This window comes from Cyrtonyx montezumae, unplaced genomic scaffold (genome assembly GCF_038088225.1).
Source record: "Cyrtonyx montezumae isolate F1298 unplaced genomic scaffold, pur_monq_1.0 scaffold_6, whole genome shotgun sequence".
Taxonomy (NCBI): Eukaryota; Metazoa; Chordata; class Aves; order Galliformes; family Odontophoridae; genus Cyrtonyx; species Cyrtonyx montezumae.
In genome coordinates, this window is record NW_027072067.1 from 3,652,993 (window position 1) to 3,674,051 (window position 21,059).

At 55.9% G+C, this 21,059-nt stretch overlaps 1 protein-coding gene across 3 annotated transcripts in view; it reads right to left on the minus strand.

The window, feature by feature from the left end:
- Positions 1–21,059, minus strand: part of PLXNA1 (plexin A1) — a 91,115-nt gene that overhangs the window by 24,203 nt on the left and 45,853 nt on the right. For all 3 annotated transcript variants that reach the window (XM_065749260.1, XM_065749261.1, XM_065749259.1), the window contains exons 9-18: positions 16,977–17,091; positions 11,660–11,860; positions 5,779–5,875; positions 5,506–5,696; positions 2,955–3,106; positions 2,701–2,821; positions 2,345–2,481; positions 1,701–1,868; positions 738–831; positions 113–352 (exon numbers count right to left, since the gene is read on the minus strand). In XM_065749260.1, coding sequence (XP_065605332.1) covers positions 113–352; positions 738–831; positions 1,701–1,868; positions 2,345–2,481; positions 2,701–2,821; positions 2,955–3,106; positions 5,506–5,696; positions 5,779–5,875; positions 11,660–11,860; positions 16,977–17,091 — 1,516 coding nt within the window. The remainder of the gene's footprint in view (positions 1–112; positions 353–737; positions 832–1,700; positions 1,869–2,344; positions 2,482–2,700; positions 2,822–2,954; positions 3,107–5,505; positions 5,697–5,778; positions 5,876–11,659; positions 11,861–16,976; positions 17,092–21,059) is intronic.

Here is a 21,059-nt window from a genome sequence, read left to right on the forward strand (position 1 = left end):
GGGGAACAAAGAACGAAGCAGTCAGCTCCAGCATAAAGGGAAATGCTCCAAAATCTCATCACAGAGCAAATCTGCCCCAGCAGAACCACGCTCTGGGTGCACGCAGCCTTACCTTGAGGATGAGGGGAGAGCTGGGTTTCAGCTCCAGCATCCCCGTGGGGCTGAGCGGCTCAAAGACGGGGTCCGGGTAGTAGACAAAGTTGGTGGTGTTGATGATCAGCAAGGCCTGGACGTTATCCATGATGAACCCGATCTCATCCGGCCTGTCACCGACCTCGGGAGGGCTCCGCTCAGGGTTGTCGATGGAAGGTGCATAGCACACCATGGTGGTGTCGTTGTACACAGTGCAGTTCTGGGGGGAGGGGGGGGAGCACAGGTTGGGGTCAGACCCGACTCCCAGCAGCGAGGACAAGGTCTGACCTAACAGGGACCCCCTCAAAGCTCTGGATGCAGGATTTAGACTCTGAATCTGTGCCATAATGTCAGCAGATGATATGTGACACCCCACTACCTGCATTTTAGAAATGGGCGATAGTAAGTGGGAGAGCTTGGCGGGGATGGGGTCTTTCTGCCCAGATCTCACCCTAGCAGTGCCGGGCAGGGATATCACTGCCCCAGTGCCTCTCTTCTGGACGCAGCCCCTGGACACCACCACCCCCAAGGCAGCACATCTCGATTCCAGGGTCCTTGTGGTCCGGTCCCAATCTCAGCCCTCCCCAGCAGCCAGCATCACTTACATTCTCCCTTTCAGAGCTGCAGTACTTGGCTCGGATCTTGGGCTCTTTGATAGTGGCCAGGTTGGTGCCAGTCACGGTCAGCAGCGTCCCACCACTAGAGGCACAGAAATGAAAGGTTGGGAGAAGCAGCTGTTATGTGAGGTCCTCAGTTCTGGAAGACCAGCGTTCCCCATCCTCACCAGACAGAGGCTCACCTGCCCCAGTCTGGGTGCCCCAGGGCCCCATTCTCCAGCTCCGTCACCATGGAGAGCAGGACCAGCACCAAATCATCTCAGCTGTCAAACAGCCCTAAAATCCCACCCTGTGTCTGCATGGTTTGGAGGGCCTGGAGCCTGAATGCAGCTCCAAATAAAGGAACAAGCAATGGGAAAGTGTCACCAATGGGAGGTCCTTCCTGCCACCCCTTTCCTCCATGGCAGAGGGAGGTGACAGGCAGCAGGTGCCAAGCCAGGCTGGTCCCTGTGGGGTTTTCTCTGCCACTTAGTGTTAAAAGCCCCAGAGAACTCGGCCATGCACCCGGGGAGCTCGTTCCTCATCTGCACCCTGGGGAAGGTTTCCCTTAGCACAAGCACTTAATGGATTCCTTCATCTCCTCTCCAGCCAATTCAAACCTTTTAGAAAAATAAATAAATAAATAAATAAATAAATATGCAAACATTTCAAAAATCCCCCGATGGGAAATATTTTAATTTTATTCGCCGCCGCCAAATGTCAAGCTGAAATTAAGCAGATCCAAAGCTCTCTGCGCTCTTGCCCCCCTGCCAGGCTGAGCACTGCAGGCCAGGAGTTAGCAGGGACCCAGTGCCAAGTCGTTCCTCACGCTCCTCTCTGGAGCACGGCCCTGGGGGATATTGCAGCAACACTGAGAAATGTGGATCAGGATGGGGGATCAGGATGGGGGATCCGTGCCCAGCAGAGCCTCACTGCATCCCACTGCATCCCCGTGGGCAGCCCTGCACCCACCTGTTGATGCTCCACTCAGGATCGATCTTTTGGATGGTGGGATCCTCCGTGTAGTTGTACTTCACCTCCGGGTTGCTCAGCTCTGCCCGGTTGATGTTGATGAGGATGGGGGACCCGCCAGGAGCATGGCCGGGGGGGGTCCTGCAGCGGATCTCACGGGCACTTCTCCTGGGGCAGAAATGGGACAGTCAGGGATTGGAGAGGAGGGAGGTGACAGCACCCCTACCTGCCCCTTGTGAAACTGCCGAGTGGGAAAGGGAGAGAAAAATGAACTCAAGAAATGAAACAAAAGGCAGCCGGGAAAGGCTGAGCTGCTCCTGAGCGTTCCCATTGCGTGGCTGCTGCAAACAGCAGCGATTAGAGCTGATAACCAGTAATTACCACAGGAAAATATTTAAAGAGCCGCTCCATTATCATCCCTAATCTAAAAATTATCCACTTCATGCCTCAGGGCTCTGTGCTTTTAGAGAAAAATCCCCACGCTTTAGGCTCTTCCTGGAGCCTCTGACAAAGAGGTTTCAGAGGACACTCCTCCAAGGTGCCCACGGGATTTGGCTCAATGGGATCTGCTCTGTTTGGGGGTTCTGTCGCCCCTGGAGGTGCAACCCACCTCCTGCCCCCCCCCGTGTCTCCACGCCCCTCACCCTGAAAAGGCACAGGGCCGTCCCCCGATGGTGACGGTGACATTGCTGCCGGCGTTCAGATGGCTTCCTTCGATGGCAATCCAGGTGCCGCCGGAGAGAGGACCACGGGCGGGGGTCACCCGGGAGAAAGTGGGTGTCTGCCAAAGGAGAACAGCCCCAATGTGTGATAGGCTGCGAGGGGACCCGGGTCCCAAGCATCCATGAGTGGATGATGGGAGACGGGGAGGGTGGGTGACTAACAGGGAATGGCGCTGGGTGCTGACAGCAAGACGCCCGAAGTCACCTTCCTCCCACGGCCCCCACCCATGTGTGACACCAGCCCCGTCCCCAGAGCGCAGGGTGACACTGGGGCTTACCACAAAGGTGAAGCTCTTGGGAGAGGTGGCCCTGTAGTTGGGGGAGCAGTCCCGGATGCACACTTCAACCCGCGCATCGTGGACCTTGCTCGGGCTGGCGTCTCCGATTTCACACACAATCCTAAAAGACACAGGGAGAGAAGCTCCAGCCTGGGCTTTGCTTCCACACACATCTTCTGCAGGCACAGGCAGTATTTGTGCCCTGACCCCCCCCCATCTCCATGCACCGAGGTGACCCCCTTGCCCACACTCACTGCTCGGCGCTGATGTACTCGCTCTCGATGGGGATGCACATCACTTTGCCCACTCGAACGCCCCAGCGCACGTCTTCAAATTTGAGGCCCAGGTTCTCCCCGGTGATGGTCAGACGGGTCCCTCCTTGCCTGGGGCCGGTCTCAGGTGACAGCTAGGGGACAGCACGGCACATCAGCCAAGGGAGCGGAGCCACCGGGCTGCAGGGGATGCCTCGCTCTGCTGGCTGCAGCCCGCGTGGCACCGAGATGGGCACCGCTCCCTGCTGAGGAGCAGACAGGCTGTGACAAATGCCAGAGCATGTGCACAGAGCACATCAGGCTTCCTGAATGCCTGCCGTGCCCACATGGCCCCCGAGGAGTGAGTCTGGAGGTGCCAGATGTGTGGGAGCAGCAGGCTGCGACGTGGACACCGTGCTGCAGATGGAGGCGGGTGATACACAGGAGATGAGGACACAGAAAGGATGGAGATGAGGCAGACCCAGCCAACCACAGAAACGCATGAGTTTGCCTTTGGGAAGGACCCATATACTGAGAGATGAGGTCCCCACACCCAATCTGTTCTCATGTGAGGAACAATCCCCACCAAGTCCTCACAGCCAACGCAGCAGGCAGAGGGGAACACGGATCCTGCTTGTCTCTCTGCCATCCAAACCCCTGCCAAGCTGGCCAGCTGCTGGAGAGCCTCTGCCTCGCGCCATGCCTCATCGACCAGGATGATTCCCAACAAAGCAGACAGGTGTGGCCTGACAGAAGGTGTTGGGATGACAAATGAACAAAGAGGTGCAGGCCCACTGCTGCCCCCAACCAGGCGACTAGGGGCGATCTGACAGCACTGCACACCTGCAGTGCTAAGCAGAACACGTGGCAGGGCTGCACGCCTGCACTGGGACAGGGGCTCCACCAGCACCCTAGAGCTCACAGCAAGCCCAAGGCAACCACAGCTCCTGCTTTATGCAGTGGCAAAACCCTACTGGGCTTTGGGCACTGCTATTTGCCTAAAGTCAGCACGGACACAAGATCAGGGCTCACTTATGGAGCTGCAGCAAGTGATCACATTTACTCTTCCCGCTGCACTGAGCTCTGCTGGGGGGGTCTGGTAATAAGCGCCTGTTTGGTATTTTTAGATGAGTGTTAAAAGCTGCTCTGGCATGTTGGATTCCTCCTCCTCCCTGCAAACCTGACAAGGGCCACGTGTTCAGGGAGAAACAAGCCTGGGAAAGAGGTGACTCCGTTCACGGCGCAGCACAGGAAGGTCACAGCTAAACAAGCCGCATGGGAGCAGGGGCTGGCATAGAGGGCAGAGCATGCCCCCAGCCTCCCACTCCAAAGCCCTAGCACCAGCAAACACTGCTCTTCTAATTGGTTTCACAGGGTCCTTCTAACCCAACAGGTAAATAGCTTTGGTGGGCACAAGTGACAGCAGCACGGGAAGGGGACAGCCAGGGGAAGGGCTATCACTGTGAGGGTCATGGCCAGCACCCAGCAGGACCCATGCAGGTTTGCAGGGCCGCCTGTCTCCATCACCGAGCAATGGTGAAGAATTGGGGCCACCTCCCAGCCCAGCTCCATCACCCACAAACATTCACTCCCCAGCTTGCTGGGTTGGGGAGAGGTTCCACATCATTTTTGAACCTCTGCAGGGGTCTCCTCTTTCCCTCCTAACCCGTGACTTACACCCACAGCCCTGGGTGCAGGACAGGGCCTGTGGCAAGCAGCAGCAGCAGCTGGAGAAGCACCACGTCGACAATCTGCAGCAACCGCCTGCTCGTGTCGGCCCCAGGGCACGGAGCAGCACCAAGGTCAAGCCCACCTGCTAACAGATCCGCTTATGCTGCATCTGCAATTACTGCCAAACCGTATAACGATGGAGAGCCCGCTGCGAGCCAAATGCCATCCGCTGCACTGTGCATGCGGATGCTGATGATTCGTGGCCCTGGCTGCCTTCACGTGAGCTCAGTGATATTCCAGGGCAGGAGCTGTTACAGGGACCTCACCACCACCACCTCTGCCATCGGCAGCAACAAGGAGCCCCCAAGCTGACTGCTGTAAGCCAGCACCAGGCTGGACCAGGCCTGCCTGTGCAAGCTGGTCTAGGGAGCTGCTTCGGCAGGGGTTGGACTCGATGATCTCTAGAAGTCCCTTCCAACCCCTACAGTTCATGATTCAGTACAGGCACTGGGGCTCGATCCTGCCCTTGCAGAGGAGGGACGCACACGGGACGTGGGGGCAGTGGGAATGGCAGGGCTCTGGTCTCCAGCTTTCATCAGATAACACGCAGAAACCCAAACAGATCAGACACAGCACTAGGACTCCGGTAATTAACACCAGCAATGCCTGCCCGCCCTGTGAGCCGTGGGTAAACAGAACGGATCGCATGGAATTACACACCAATCCCTCCTAAAGCACCCCGAGCCCGGCCGACAGACACGTTAACATTAAGACGGGCAATCTTGTGAAAGGAAGGTCATAAAAGCTGTCAGAGCCGGGCACGATGAACCCCTGGCCCCGAGTGGATTTGGCACGCACCCGCGATCCCCGCGCGGTCCCGTACCTTAGTGATCTTGGGGTCGGTGCAGCGGCTGTTGCCGCTGCTGGCGTGCATCCAGCTGCTCTCGTAGGCCACGCAGTGCTGCCGCAGCGTGCAGCGCTTCTCCGACACGCACCAGCCGCACTCGAAGCGCGGGTCGGCCTTCAGGCACAGCCCGCAGCTCTCCCGCAGGGCCGAGCACTTGTACAGGTGGGCTGCAACAGCACGTGGGGAGAGATGTCAGCCCTGAAGGCAGCAGGGGGAATCGCCCCGTCCCCAGCACTCAGCCTCGCTTACCCTGGATGTTCTGGGGGTTGTCGATGACGAAGTTTCCGTTCCAGACCACGGATAAGTTAACCGGCAGATCGCTGATGTCGTTGCCTTCGTAGAAGTACTGCAGGAAGGGACAGAAGGAGATCATCGGACATGTACGTGGGGAGGTGGAGGGCTCTGCTATGGGGCTGACCCCTGTCAGCCAAAAAGAGAGGGATGGAGCCTGCAAGAGACGGGCCTGGCCACACAGGGACAGGTCAGACTGCCTGGGCAAAAAAAGCGGACACAGTACAGGCAAACCAGTAGGCAAGCCTGGCATAAAAACAAACAACAAGAGGCTTCCTAAATAAACCAAAACCCATAAACCCAAAGGTCTGAAGCTGCTGCTGAAGAGGCTGAAATAGATAACATCCAAAACACACGCGCACCTCTCCACACCAGGAACAGGGAGGGGTGGGCTGCATCCTTCCCCACATCCCAGGACCAGCGCCGGCAGCCTAGCACAGCGATGGAGCTGGATCCCTACGGCTCCACAGCGCCCAGCTCCCAGCCCGGTGCCTCCTCCCACCCAACCCCGCTCTCTCTTCCTTTGAAACCTGAGTCTCAGCCCCGGCAGCCCCATCAATATTCCCCGCACAGCCCCGGCATGCAGGCGGAGAGCTTTAATCGATACGGAGACAGGAAGGCAGTCGGAACCGTCCCTGACAGCTAATGACCTCCTTCGGCAAGAGATTCCCCGCTCCTCTCCGGAGAAAATGACAGGCGTGTCAGGAGAGATTAAATGAATGATTCATGGCTTGCTGGAGTTTGTTAGGAGCCGCGGATGCTTGGGCAGCAGCTTGACCAAGAAGCCAGCTCCTGTCCCAGGTTACACATCCCTCGAGGTGTTCAAGGAACGTGGAGATGTGGTGCTTAGGGACACGGTTAGCAGGCAGTATTGGTGGTAGGTGGACAGCTAGACTACGTCATCATTTCCAGTCTTCATGACTCTGTGATTGTACGATCCACTGCTTTTGGCTGATGGTCCCACACCCAAGGGCCAGGCTGGAAGAGCCCCAAAACACACTCCTGGGTAGCACAGCTGCCACTGATCAGATGCACACAGCGGTTTTAAGGCAAGAATACACCCAACTGCAACCTCACCCCTTTCCTGAGCCCACCACCACCACCTCTCTGCAGGGCAGCTCCGTCAGCTCCCACATGGGCCAGAAATCATAAGAGTATCTCAACAACACTCCACTCCAAGCTTAGGAAAACGGAGCCAGAACAGGGCCAAGAGCCCACATCCCTCCACCTTCCTCCATCCTTCACCCGAACTCTCAACCAGCCATACAACCTGGGCAGGACTGGGACCAGGAGCCAGACCCACAGCAGCAATGGGACTGTCCCCTGCAGCACGACGCAGCACGTGCCAGGGAGGGCCACAGCAGCACCGCAGCGGAGTTTTGCTGTGACGAGCCACGTGGCAGTGTAAGTGAAATTGGCATTTTCAATTTGTACTCTGACATGTCTCATTTGGGGCCCTGGCATCTCGGGAAGGCATCCAGCCTGCAGCTGTCCAAAACACTTATTTGCATCTCTCTACCCTGGCTGCTTTTAGAAATTAGTTCTTCTGGGAGGTGGGTAAGAGGGTGGAGGAAGAAGAATAGGAGGAGAGGGAGGGAGAGAGTTAACTCTTCACGCACCAGCTCTGAGACCCAGGCAGGTTAGCAAAGAAGGAACGTGCACAAGAGATGCCACCCATCTCAGCAAGGACACCACCACGCTGCATTCGGGGCAGCACACCCCTCTGGCACTCACTCCCTACAGACCCACTTTGGGATTGCTCCAGAAGCTGGAGAAGACCACGCAGCCTCCATGGTCCTGGGCTTGGGAGCAACATAAGGGTGAGCAGTCAGGGCTGGGGCCACGTGCTGATGGCACAGCCAAAACCGCCCTCCTGCTCCTGCTCCCCCCTGTACCTCTTCCTACCCACAAGCATGCTAACCCTCTTATGCATTGGAATGCTTGCATTTGCACTTGGGAAGAGGTGACCCCAGACCTCCAGCACTCTCCTGGCCACCTAAGTATCCTTTACAGTGTGGGTGCTGCCCCGTCGGCTCCTCCTCACCTCCAGCAAACACATGGCTGAATATCCATTAAGCATTTAACAGTTATTAACTCCCTGGGTAACAAACGGCTGCATGCAGGAGGCTGGGGCTGGTGGCACATGGCAGCCTCACAGCCACACTGTGTTCTGCTCCACACACACGCCGCCAGCCTCAAGCTGAGTTACTTTGCCTTGCAAAGCAATAAACGGGCACTGCCCGGGTGCTGAAAGGGAAAAAAGCACACTCAAGTGCCATGGCGCCCACAAAAGGGACAGGACAATGCAGGACATGGGAGTGAGTCAGTGGTGGGGACGGAGCTCCCCTGCTCACCCATGAGCTAGCAGGGATCCCCAAGAAAGGCAGTGCAGGGGTCGCTCCCCTGCCCAGCCTGAGCAAACCCACACATCCCAAGCTCCCTCCGCCCAACAGGACCCTCCCCTCCCTCTCCCAGCACCATCCCCCTGGGCTGTGTTTCTGGAGGAGCCGCTCGGCTGCAGCTGTGTCCTATTTTTCTGTAGTTGATGACCTCAACTCCTTCCCCTCACTGCGGGGACGGCAGTAATGTACATCGTGTCTCGCCAGGGCTCAACTGCAATTCATCATTATTTTATCTGCTGGAATTTAATTGGATCCTATCAAACTCTCCTGATACTCCCTTTTCACTTTAAACACTGCTGCAGGAAAGATAAATGCAGGCAGCGCTAGGACAGAGCGCGCGGCTTTGTTGGAGAACGGTTGTGGGCTCCGGTCCCGTCTCCATCTCCACGGCTGCTTAATTAGAGATACACACACTGGAGGTGCACGGCGCTCGAGCAGGGCATGTGTGCATGATTTATGTTCCTCTATAAATACACCGTAGGCTTGGTGAAACGCTGTCAGCCACACAACAGCACAACCTGAGGCTTGCCCTCTGATTCCGGATCTCCTCTTGTTCTTCTCACATCCACCTCCCCCTTTTTCAGCTGGATTCGCCCTGCTTGGAATTCGGCAAGAACTCGAGGCTTTGGGAATAAAGCAACATCCAACAACACCCAGAAAGCATCCATCTGCTGGGTCTCGCCAGCCTTGCTGACATCCATCCCCAACCTCAGCATCCACGCGGCGCCGGGTACCACGAACACGTTCCTCCCATTGAAGGTGGGGGAGGGCAGGATGCTTTGCAGGGCTCCGTCACTTCATCACAGGGACAAGGTCACTGAGTGCTGCCCACACGGTGCTGGGGAGAAGGTCCCGACCCACATCTGCACGCAGGGGTGACAGAGGGGACCACAGCTGACGCGTGGGTGACACGTGCCGGGGGGATTGGGAGGAAGGAGCAGAAAGGGAGACCCGGAGTTGACACAGCTGCTCACGGCCACGTGGGGCTTTTGTTAAAGGCAAAGGGAAATAATTGAGGCGTGAGGCTTCATTTAAAGTGCTGAGACAACAAACTCGTGGAAGGGAGATGAGGGTTCTTCCTATTTTTACATTTAAAGGGAACGAGCAGCTCTCGGGCTACTTTCTTGGGAAAGAACGGGCAGAGGTAGGAGCTGCTTGGAACATGAAATTCAGCAGCACGATGCGAGGGACACAGGTGACCATCTGCCCACCCTTCACAGTAAACCTGAGAATCTGCTTCCAGAATCACAGAATTAAGAGAAGATCTCTAAGAGCATCCAGTCCAACCGTCTGCCCTGTACTGCCCACCGAGCCACGTCCCTAAGTGCCACCCAACTAACAAAAAACTGCTGCACTGGTGAAGAATTTACTGTCTCAAGTCACATTTTCCCTTTTTGCCTCTACACAGTGCAGGCAGAAAACCCTCAGGGTTGCCTTCCTTTTGAAGAGGAGAAAAGACCGCAGTGAGGAGGCACAAAAGGGGTTTCTCTGCTCACTTTCTGACCTGGGTTGTATGGGGAACACCGAGCCTGCTCTCCCTTGAGCCTGCTGCACATCTATCGGGTGTCTCACATGATGTTTATAGTCAGCACTCAAACCTTAATGAATGGACTGTTGAATATTTAACAAAGATGTCCTTTCTTCAAAGTGCCAAAAAGTCACTGGAGTTTGACAAGCACTAAAACTAAACAAAAGACAAAGACTTTCAAGTGGACTTGACTTATTATCCTTCCCATTCATCTGCAATTCAGGAAAACATCCCTAATTCAGCAAAGTAATTAACCTCTTGTTTAGATCCCATTGAACTCGAGGAAACAAAGTCCTCTGAAAGCCTTCCTGAATGGACGGCATCAATTCCTCCCCTCCGCGAAGGGAGGATTTCACTGCTCCTCCAGTTCTCGGTTTCCCAGTGCCCTCTGCACCAGGCAACACCCAAACCCGACCCAAGGAATGGATCCAAGGGGCATGAGCCCTCAGAGCCCCCCAGCGTGGTGGTGATGAAGCCCCTGGTCAGCACTGGGGACGGCATGCAGAGTGATGTGCCATCAGCGAGCCAGATGGACTGCAAAAAAGACAGGGAGGAGACAAGCTTCACAGAAGTGTGAATTTGAATCACGCACACCATAAAGCAGCCTGGCTAAATGCCCTCACGCGTTACAGCAGGCGAGCAGACCCTGAAAGGAAGAAAGACAGCTTCTTTCAAGCCAGAACTTTTTTCCCCCTTCTGTGAAGCTGCCCTGTGCCTGAAAACAAAGCCTCCTGCCTCACACTCCAGCACTGCAGAGCCCATCCCAAGCCCGTGCAGCCTGCAACGCTGCTGGCTCGTTTTCCAGACATTTCCTTCTAATTTGGGGCAATTTGGGGGTCAAACACACAGCCCAGGGAGCGGGCCACCTGAGCCCCACAGTCTCCAGCACTGAGCTGTGCCTGATCTCTGGCGATAGCTGAAATGGTGTCTGAGGAGAGCTCCGTGTGGTGAAGGATCAGCATCAACACAGACCCACCAGCACCATTTTCACCTGCAGCTCAGGACAGCCAGCGTTCCTGCTCCCAGCAAACTGTGCGTGGCAAAGCAGGAGCTCTGGCAGCAGAGCAGCCCCAGAGTAAGCAGCAGTGGGCTCGGGATGCTCCTCGTGCACAAACACTGCATCCCACGGAGGCTCCTCCAATGGCTTCTAAATGTCACTGTGCCACCGAAGGACGGGGGAGCAGGGACTGGCGCTGGTGTTAGGTTGCAAATGAGCTTTCACAGTGCAAGAGACGGAAAACAAATTTTAAAAGGATTAAATCAGAGGGAAGAAGGGAGGGGCTGGCTCCATGCAGATAAAGAAAGGTCGGTGCAGAGCCCAGAGGGGCAGCTGTGTAGCTAAGCAGTGCCATCTCCCTGGAGGGGACAGCTATTAATACCCTGGGTCCGTCTGCTCGGGGCCTTGGTGCTCCACACGTGGGATGGCCGTGCAGCAGGGCCACGCTCACACGGCTGCAAAACCTCAGCCTGCTTAGGGACAGAACGAGTGGGAGGAACACACGTAGAGCAAGACAAGGAGAAGGTGTTGGCTGGATTCTGAGGTCAGGGAGGCAGAGGGGAGGGAAGCATGGCTCTGACACATCCAGTTCAGCTGGCCCTGGCCCAGGCAACTTTCTTCAGCTTCCAAAAGTGAGTTTCCTTGGAAGTCCTCCAAAATCTTGGTGGGTCTCCTGGGGCAGCAGGAGTACTGATCCCATCTGGAACAACCCCACATCCTCCCCGTGCACCTGGACACGGGGCAGCGGAGAGCACAGGTTGGGAGCCCTCCCCCCCCCAGGTCTCAAAATCTCCATCACCTGCCCCAGGGAAAGCACACCTGGCCACGCAGCAGGCAGGGACGAGCAGCCTGCAAATGAAGCATGCACAGGGCAGAGAAATGCTGCATGATCTCACAGCACAGAGCACTCACCGAGGTGTTCTGGCACTGGATGCTGGTGCTGTTGAAGCGCAGGGCGGTGACGCGGGTGGTGCTGCCAGGGATGTGGAAGATGCACTCATAGTTGCGCTGGCCGGACTGTGGCTGCGGCAGGTTCTTGGCTGTCAGGGTGATGGGCTTCACCACACCCACTGGGATGTAGATCTGGGTGGAGGGCAGGATCTGAGGGCAGTCCTACAAGGAGAGCAAGGGCAGTGATGAAGCAGGGCAAAGCGCTGAGAGAAAACAAAGCCTGGCCACCCCGAGCACACCATGCCCCACATCACCATGTCATGGATAACCTGAGCAAAGCCCTGAATGCGGAATACCAGAAGTGAACCTCATGGCAGGCGAGTGCTTTCCATGCTTCACGTTGATCCTGAGTGTGGGAGGCAGGGAGGGGATCAGCTATAGGACCTTGGTCCGAGGCAGCAACACATCGTTTCTATGTTTGAGCACGATGACTCCAACAAGGTGGGCCCTTCTGCTGTCACTGCAGTCAGTAGGCAGTGTTAATGCCTGCTGGGCCGTGCCCTGTCAGGCTGCACTCTCCAACTTCACATGGCCTCCAATCCCCTTTGTCCACGACCCAGACAGAAAAGCCTTTTACCCCTTTTGTCCCTCCGCAACATGACTCTGTGGTTGCTGCAATGAGCCACTATTTCTGCGGCCAGCTCAAAGCAGCCTCACCCCACCTAGCCTGATGGCAGGGTGCCTAAAACCAGCTCCAGAGGGGCACCAATGAGTCCGAGCTAGGAGGAAGGCTCCCCCCAGTACCCCCCCCCCCCACTCCCCAGGGATCTCCGTGCGGCTTTTAATATCTGCCGGCGCCCAGCTGCTCCAGGGAAGCTGTGTGTGCAGAGCACAGGGGAGCAGGAGGGAGCAAAAATAAACGAGCTCAGGCAACAAAACAGCTCAGCATCCCTGATGGATGCCACTCGGGCAATAACAGCCTGATGCAATCCCTCACTGACTTTGTGGAGGAGCCTTCTGGGGGTCTCACACCTAGGGCAGTGACTCCTGGAAGGGTTGGCCCAAAATAACGTGTGTGAAAATGAGATGGTCTGAAACCAGGAACTGCTGCTGCCGGGCTGGGCCAGACCCTGTACAGCCCCAGGCTTTATCCCACAGGCTGAGATCAGCCTGACTTTGATGTGGTGCGGAGAGCTTTTAAAAACTGTTTCATTTAGCAAATATTACCAGAAAACCCCATCTCATCTCGGCTTTTCCTGTTTTCCACTCTTCTCAAGCCCGTATTCCCCCCAAAGTGTAGTTTTTAAGGAGATAACCTATTTGCCCCCAAAACATGCTGAAACAGAGCAAAGCAGGGCCAGGCTGGGGACCCTCGGCACAGTGATGGTAGCTCTCAGAGCTTCCACCTCCTCATTTTACCATCAGCACTGATGCTCTCAGTCCAGCCAGGGCAGCAGGCGCTCTATCCACACAGCTGGGCTCACCGTGGATGCCCACAAGACCCTAGGACTCCTAAAACCCAAGGGGTGCAGCAGGCACAGGCATCCCTCCCCCCATGCACGCGCCTCCATGGGGCCCATTTGCTGACTCATGGTTTGAGATGGAGCTGAGTTCCCCCCCTCCCCCCCACGACATCACATGCTCTGCATCTGCCTCCAGAAGTGTCTCATCCAGCAAAAATTTCAGCTGGCTCCCAAACAGGAAGCACCTGGTGCTGGTGGGTGCTGGGGCAGTGCTGCCCAGCCCCGGGATGGCAGGAGGGGTGGGGGAATTTGGACAACTCACTTCCCCTACAAGTCATCCAAACAGCTGACAGAACTCTGCCTGTCACTTAAGGCCCTTGAAAGGCTTTGTCCAGTCCCTGTGGCTTGCCTTCCTGCAGAAAACAACTTTCTACACACAGGAGCTTTAGAGTTAAGGGATGAAGAGCAAAACAAGACGTCCTCTCCCACCCTCCCCAACACAGCACAACTCAGTTTCTCCCATTAAAGCTGTTCTACTAGCTCTACATCACGAGGGTGCCTAGGTTTGCTTGGAGAGCTAAGAGGCACATTGCAAATGCTGCAGTTTGGGTTCCTCTGGCAGCTCCCAGCTCCAGCTGCACAGCTGTATCATCAGACATGGGGATGAAAGCAGGATGGGGCTTGCTTCAACCTGCCCAAGTCCCTGGTGACAATGGCTGGTCACAGGGCACAGCATGCTCCGCCTGCCTTGGGTGCCAGCTTCCTTAAGCACCTAAGGGCTGGATGAGTTATTTGCCAACATCACCTCTGCTCCAGCTGCCACAGCACCCAGAGGGCCAGCCTTCTTCCCAGCCAAGTCAAAGTGCCATTTCCTTGGAGGTTTCAGGATCCCTTAAGAAGTCCTCCTGTTCTTAGCCACCTCCATCAGACAAGGGAATGAAGAACAAGCATAAGAATGTGCTTAGACTCAGCAAACACAGTTGGTCCCCAAATGCTGCAAGGCCTTCACTCTACATGGTAGCTGTGCGTTGGCAGACAACAGGAATGTCTCAGCAAACAGCTTTTTGGGAAAGGAGAATTCCTTTTCCATTGCTGCTCACACCCACAGCCACCACTGGGCTCTGCAAGTGGGGACAAGCAGAGTGCTGCATGATCCTCCCTCCCATCCCACTGCTTTACCCCTGGAGAAAGCCACAGAGAACAAGGATCTCCGGGAATGCAAAGTAATCAAAGGCTCCAGAGCTGAGGGCTCAAAACCACAGCAGCCAGCATGCAGGGACATCCCTCCTGCTGCTGCTGTTCCCAGGCACATCGGTGTGCACGGTGGCTCCAGCTCCTCCCTGCTGTGTCCCACAACAGAGCCCAAGCACCCCACGCTTTCAGGGACATCCCAAGGCAATGCACTGGGTTGCTGTTCATCTTTTCCTGTGCAACACCCAGAAAGAGATGAATGACATCGCTGTGGTTCAGGCACCAGTGGGAAGCAGCAGATGCTGAGTTAAGCCCTCGTGTGGGCAGACTTCCGTGCCCCTTCTTGACCAGCATGCACCACGCTCCTGCCAAATGAACTGCAGACATACCAGATCTTACCTAAAATAACCGAGTCACACATCCTCCTGCAGAGAGCATACGGTTGAACAGCTGCCCTTTATTTGTCCAGCAGTGCCACGCTCTGGCACCAGCTCACCCCTGCCCAGGGGAAAGGGCAGATTTCCGATCCCAGCACCAACATGCAGCCCACAGCTGTGGCTGGTCTGAGGATGCCCTGCCAGGAACTGCTGAGGCCACACCAAAGTGCAAACAAGCAGAGCCAGGCTTTCCAAACCTCGAGGCAGGCACTGCTCCAGATCCTGGGGTGACCAAGAGGTCTGCAGGGGCACAGCCTGCCTACGCTCGGAAGTGGCACAACTGCTGTCCCCTGGGAAAGGAGCACACGTCCTAAAGACAATATGATGGGGATATTACTGGTTGCTTTTGGGTTTGCCTGGAAGGGACGGGGCAAGAGTCCCAGCAGCTGCCCACCACCACACACAGCAGAGCTGCTGGGAACTGCCATCGTTGAGCGTCCTGTTTGCAGAGGCACAGAGCTGGCTGGAAAGGCGACCTCAAGGACAGGCTGAACCCTCGCCAGATTTCTTCAGGGCACAAGCTGGGAGATAACAGCTTTTTCTAATCTCCTCACATTACATAATTCCCCTTTGTGTGGGTCGCTGAGTCGGGCTGCTTCTGGCCTAAGCACAATGCCGGCCGTGCAGAACAAGTTGAGCATCGATGAGCGAGATGCAGCCTCCTTGAGCTCGGATCATACCAGGACAGAAGGTGCCAGAACATGGAGTTTGGTTGTTTGTGGTCGCAGGGCCAGCAGAAAGCCATCGCTGCTCTCGTATCTTGGCATTTCCATGGGGGCAAGCAGGCAGAGCACCGGTGGTGGGGCCACAGCACATCCCATGCAACAACACCCTGCTTGGGTGACGAGCAGCATCACGTTTCCATCACTCTCCTTTGCTGTGCTGAAATAGCAAGTGCCAACCCCACCTACCTACACGCGAGAGAGATGCCTGGGCTTTTCCAGCTCTCCAGATGCACTTGGCTGTGAGCAGGCTTTGCTCAGCTCCATGCTGACAGTAAGGATGAGATCCAGTATAGCCCCGTGTAGGTTGTGTCACCAATCCACACCCTTCGCTCCTGAACACCACAGAGGTGCACAACTTGGAGACCCCAACAGGAGACCCAAGCACATCTGCTTGCAGGCTACAAACCCCAAATGTCCCCTGAACATCCAGCAGCTAACCTACCCCTATCTAACCTACCCCTCCTCTCTTTTAAGTTTATAGCCATTCCCCCTCCTCCTGTCACTATCAGACTGTGCAGTAAGTTGGTCCCCCTCCTGCCTGTAAGCTCCCTTCATGTACTGGAAGGGAGAAGATGTGTGAAGGTGCTGCTCCATCTATCCTGTCCCCAGCACAACAGCCATCGTGCTGCTGGTGGAGGGGCTCTGGCTAAGTAATGGCCCAACCCCTGCTGGAGGGCTCGAGCTCCTCAAGTGATGGAAGAGGGAGGCAGGAAGAAGGGGTAAAAATTGATTGTTCCCTGCTGGGAGTTTGACCTGCACCAGTGAGGAGCCCGGAGCAGCCAAGGAGGCAGGAAGGAAAAAGACACAGCAAGAGGGAAGTGAGTAATAGGGCTGAGGGCACCATGGCCACAGTCAGCTCCATCTAACTCCACACATGCCCCAAGCTCAGCACTGAGGCATGGGAACAGAGGGAGGACGAAAACCCTGAACCAGAAGGGGACACAAGAGCCTGAGTGCAAAGGGAGACCTCACAAGGCACAAATTACAAGAGACAGATCACCACAGCCACCTTCCCAGAACCCAGCCTGTGATGCGGGGCAGGGTGCAGAAGCACGGCTCTCCTGCAGATGCCCTGCAAGTGATGGATTTCCCTGGCTGGTGGCATGGATCCCACGCAGGATAAGCCCCCCCAAAACATGCTTCTTAGCAACGTATTACAGACGAAGAACGCGTGAGGTTCAGCGAAATGGTTTGTTTTACGGCTTTAAGCTTTCCTCTCTCTGAAAACAAGTTGTTCTGCAGTGACAGTTCAAGCTTGCTCCCTTCAAAAACATCAAAGGAAATGCTTAAGCGTCTCTGCCTTTGTTTCTGACTTCGTTCAGCCTAAAGTGCCTCCTGACTTAGCCCAGATTCCCTAGCAGCCCCTGCACCAGCACTGCTCAGCTCACACAGCCCTTCCCCCACACTCCCTCCTTGCTTCCCAGACAGCATCACGGCCACGCACAGGGTCCTGAAGGCTTTCTGCTCTCCCTGGCCTGCAGGGAAGGGTTTAGAAGAGCAGAGCTGGCTCGCACTGCCTTACCTCAGAGAGCTTGACACGTCCCTCCAGGAAGGAGCAGTCCGCAGCGTTGTGGGTGCAGATGTGGCGGTACTTGCACCAGTGGCAGGGGAAGGAGCCATTCACACAGGACAGGCAGCTGCAGAGAGATCAGAGCGGGCAGCATTAGGTAAGCAGAGCAAAGGGCATCACTTTTGGCTCAGTGCCCCAAGGCAGCCAGTTCTGCATCAGCCTGGGGGCTAAGCAGCCCCGATAATGCCTCTCTCTCTCTCCCCCCATCTTATAGAGTCATAGAACAGCTTCAGTTGGAAGGGACTTCAAAACCATGCAGCTCCACCGCTCTGCCACATGTAGCAGGGGCACCAGCTCAGGCTGCCCAGGGTCCCAACCGACCTGGCCTCCAACACCTCCAGGGATGGGGCACCCCACAACCCCTGCGTGCGGCTGTGCCAGTGCCTGTATGCACAATGTGCTCACCATGCAGGGTCACGGCTCCAAGGCCTGGGGGTTTCACACCCCACTGCATGTACAGCAATAGCTTCCTAAATCCACGCGCACGCACTAAGGAAATATTTAATTAAGCTGCTTGCAAAGGGGGCTGGAAGTCATTTCCATGTTTCGCTCACATTTTCACTTCCAAATGAACAGCCCTTTTAGCTTTACCCACAAATATGCTAATTGAGATGCTCCTTATGCAAATATATGCGATTTTTATTTCAGCTGCAGAGATTCGACTTAAAAGCACAGCCGTGGCCTCCCAGCTCTGGCTGCTTTGATGGATGGGGGTGTGCAGGGTGGGGGCACAAATGAAGCTCAGGGATTACTCCTGCCCTCGTCCCCCATGGCTGGAGGGCAGGGAAATGCAGGAGTGGAGGCAGCGAGGCGGGGAACGCAGGGGTTAACCCTGGTGGAAGCTCAGCAGGCACCAGAGGCCATCCAGAAGAGGAGGAGGTACAGGCAGCAGGGGGTTTCTGGCCACAGGGTCTGTTCTGTGTGAGGCATCCCAAACATCCTGGGTAAAGAGCCTGTCCCAGCCCTGTTCTGACAAGGCAGGGGCACATCACAGCTGGCTGTTTCACCCAAGGTTCTCCTTTGCCATTTGACTTCTGTGTATCCTCCCCGGTGCCCTGGCCCCCTTGTTAACGGACAAGCACACTCCTACAGCCGTGGCACGGCTCCTACACCCACAGCATCCTGTGAGGACACACTATGCAGGGTGCCCACCCCTGACGCCCAGCTCTGCCTTTAAAGCCCGTATCCTTGCCGACGATTCTCACACCCTACCTCAGCTTTCCACTCACTGTAAGCATATCAAGAGCCACTGTCAGTAAGTTCAACACATACATCTCACTGCACAGTTATGTACAGCCTGTACCAGAGCACCATCAGTCAAAGCTCCTGCAAAGCAGCCAGTGCCAGGGGCATGGCTAAACCCCAGCTCCAGCCACCCTGGTCCAGTGGGAGGTGTCCCTGCCCACCGCCTGGTGCTGGAATTGAATGGTCTTTAAGGTCCCTTCCACCCCAACCCATTCATTCTTCGATTCTGTTCTAATCTATGTCACCCTGGGCACCTCACTACGACTCCCAGCCCTCTGCTAACCCTAACCCAGCAGTCCCACAGGAAAGGAGCTGAGCAGTGACTGAAGCCCAAGATCCCTTTCTAAACAGAGGCCACAGGGTGAGCAACTAGCTGGGACTGGTGTGCTGCTGTGGGACGGGCACTGCTCCATGCCCACGGCTGCCCAAGGTTGCACTGCACTGTGGGGCTGGGGTTGCATCCCCAACGCGTCCATTTGTCACTGCTGTCTGTTCCCCATGCAGGAGCAGGTTGCTTGGCAGCACGATGCCATCTGTGCTGTCTCTCTCCTTCCCACGGTCAGGCACTTTTTCCCTCATCACTTCTTGCCTAAGAGGCTTTCATCACTCCTGATAATTAGAGGGAGTTTCTCCCGCATGTGAAGCCCCCCCTTCCTCGAAGCAAGGCATAGTGCTGATGCTGGGGATGCAGCACAGACACTGAGCCTCAGCTCGCTCCCCACTGCCCCCCCTCTGTGCCCACGCAGGGGCCATGCAGAGCTGAAGGCAGAGAGGAGGGCAGGAAAGTGGGTCACGGCCTCGGCTGTGCTGACGCCCTCGTGCAGCCTCTCCAGGAATTCTGAATTGCTCTGCAGATTCCCCATCCCAAGACAAGCCTGGGCTTGCTGCCTGCCTGCAAAACTCCTTCCCCAGAAAGAGCAGCAGAGTCTTAGGACACCCAAGTTTCTGCCCTTCCCTTTGTGCCAGCTTAAGGGTGCTGCTCGCGGGGGCAAACGTGACCCAACACAGGTGATCCCAAGCAGAGCCTGGTGCTTCCTACACCCAGATCTGTTACAGCCTCGCAGCTCAGAGATCATAAAACACAAATATACACCTCCTCAACTGCTTGCAGCCATCTGTCCGTATGTTTGAGAAGCATCTGTAAGCATCTGGAAATGCAGTGCTGGGCTGCGGGGCAGAAGCCATGTGCGGGCAGCTCCCAGCCAGCCCACAGGAGGAGCTGGGGCTCCTCAGCACACTCAGCCCATTGCCGGAGCTCTTACAGCACTCTTGGGATGCTCAGCACCTCGGGGGTCACAGCTGCAGCAATGCACGGCCACGAGGTCAGTGCCATCATCACAAGCACAAAGATTGTAAGCACAGCACAGGCACCAGTTCCCGGTCTGCCTGGCTCTCCTCTTGGTATCACAGCCTCTGGTTTCCAGAAAGGAAATCCAGACAGCAAACATGGATGCAGAAGGAACAAATACCTCTTGGTTGTCCCTGGAAACAGCTGGTTTCTGCAGGCAGAGGGCTGGGCGAGGAGGGTCCCAAGGAATTCCCCTCTCTGTGAGCATCGCAGAGGGATTTCCCCCTCACCCACTGAGCCCAACGTCATGCCTTTATCTTTAAAGGGAACTTATTTCCCAGAACGCTTTGAAGAGGAAGCTTAATGCTTAGAAAAATGACCTCAGCATCTGCATGCAGCTCTCTGGATGGACACGGGTGGATTCATCAGGCTATCAAAGCACCCAGAAGTCTTCAAACACATTCACCCATCAGTGCCCCATAGGAAGCCCCTGAGGGAACACACCCACGTCATGAGTGTCAGTGAGCAAGCTGTGAGGACCCAGCTCTGCCTCATGCCCTTAGCAATCAGCTCCCAGCAAACTAAGTCAGGAGCCCAGACCCTGCCCAGCCCAAACCCCTGAACCACACGTATAGGATCACAGAAGCGAATGAGTCGGAAGGGACCTTTAAAGGTCATACAGTGAAACTCCCCTGCCAGCATCCTCATCCTTCTACAGGCTGCAGCATGATCCAGCCACAGGGCTCATCCCCTCCACTCTTACCGGGAAGTGATTTGTTTTCACCACCAATAAACCCTGATCATTTTTCAATCACAGCAAGCCCTGCCTCCCTCCTCGCCCTTCTAATCCTGTAAAGCTGGGAGCAGGGCTCTGCTGCAAAGGTGTTTTTGCAAAGCGGTGCAGATTTAGTGGAGCAGCTCTGGTGCAGCCCAGGATCCGGATGACTTTCAGGGCTGCAAAGGCACACTGCTCGTGTCCAGCTGACAGCCATCAGTACCCCCAGGTCCTTTTTGGCAGGGCTGTGCTCCAGCCTTACATCCCACAGTTTGTAGTGATAGCATCAGTGGCTCTTCCACTTCTTCACAGTGCAGTGACACAGCACTGGAGCTGCACACAGAGGTGGAGTCTCCTTCTCTGCAGACATTCAAGGCCTGCCTGGACGCCTGCCTGTGCAATCTGGGCTAGGGAGCTGCTTTGGTAGAGGGTTGGACTTGATGATCTCTTCCAACCTCTACAACTCTGTGATTCCCTTGTCCACTGGTGCATCATAGAAGGCCACCAGGTTGGTCAGGCAGGATCTGCCTTTGGTGAAGCCATGCTGGTTATCCCATAACACCTCCCTCTCTTCCATGTGCCTTAGCACAGCTTCCAGGGAGACCTGCTTGAGGATCTTCTCCAGCACAGGGATCAGGCTGGCAGGTCAGTCGTTCCCTGAGTCATCCTTTCTACCCTTCTGTCAAATGGGTGCACAACACTGCCTTTTTTCCAGGCACAAGCAGCT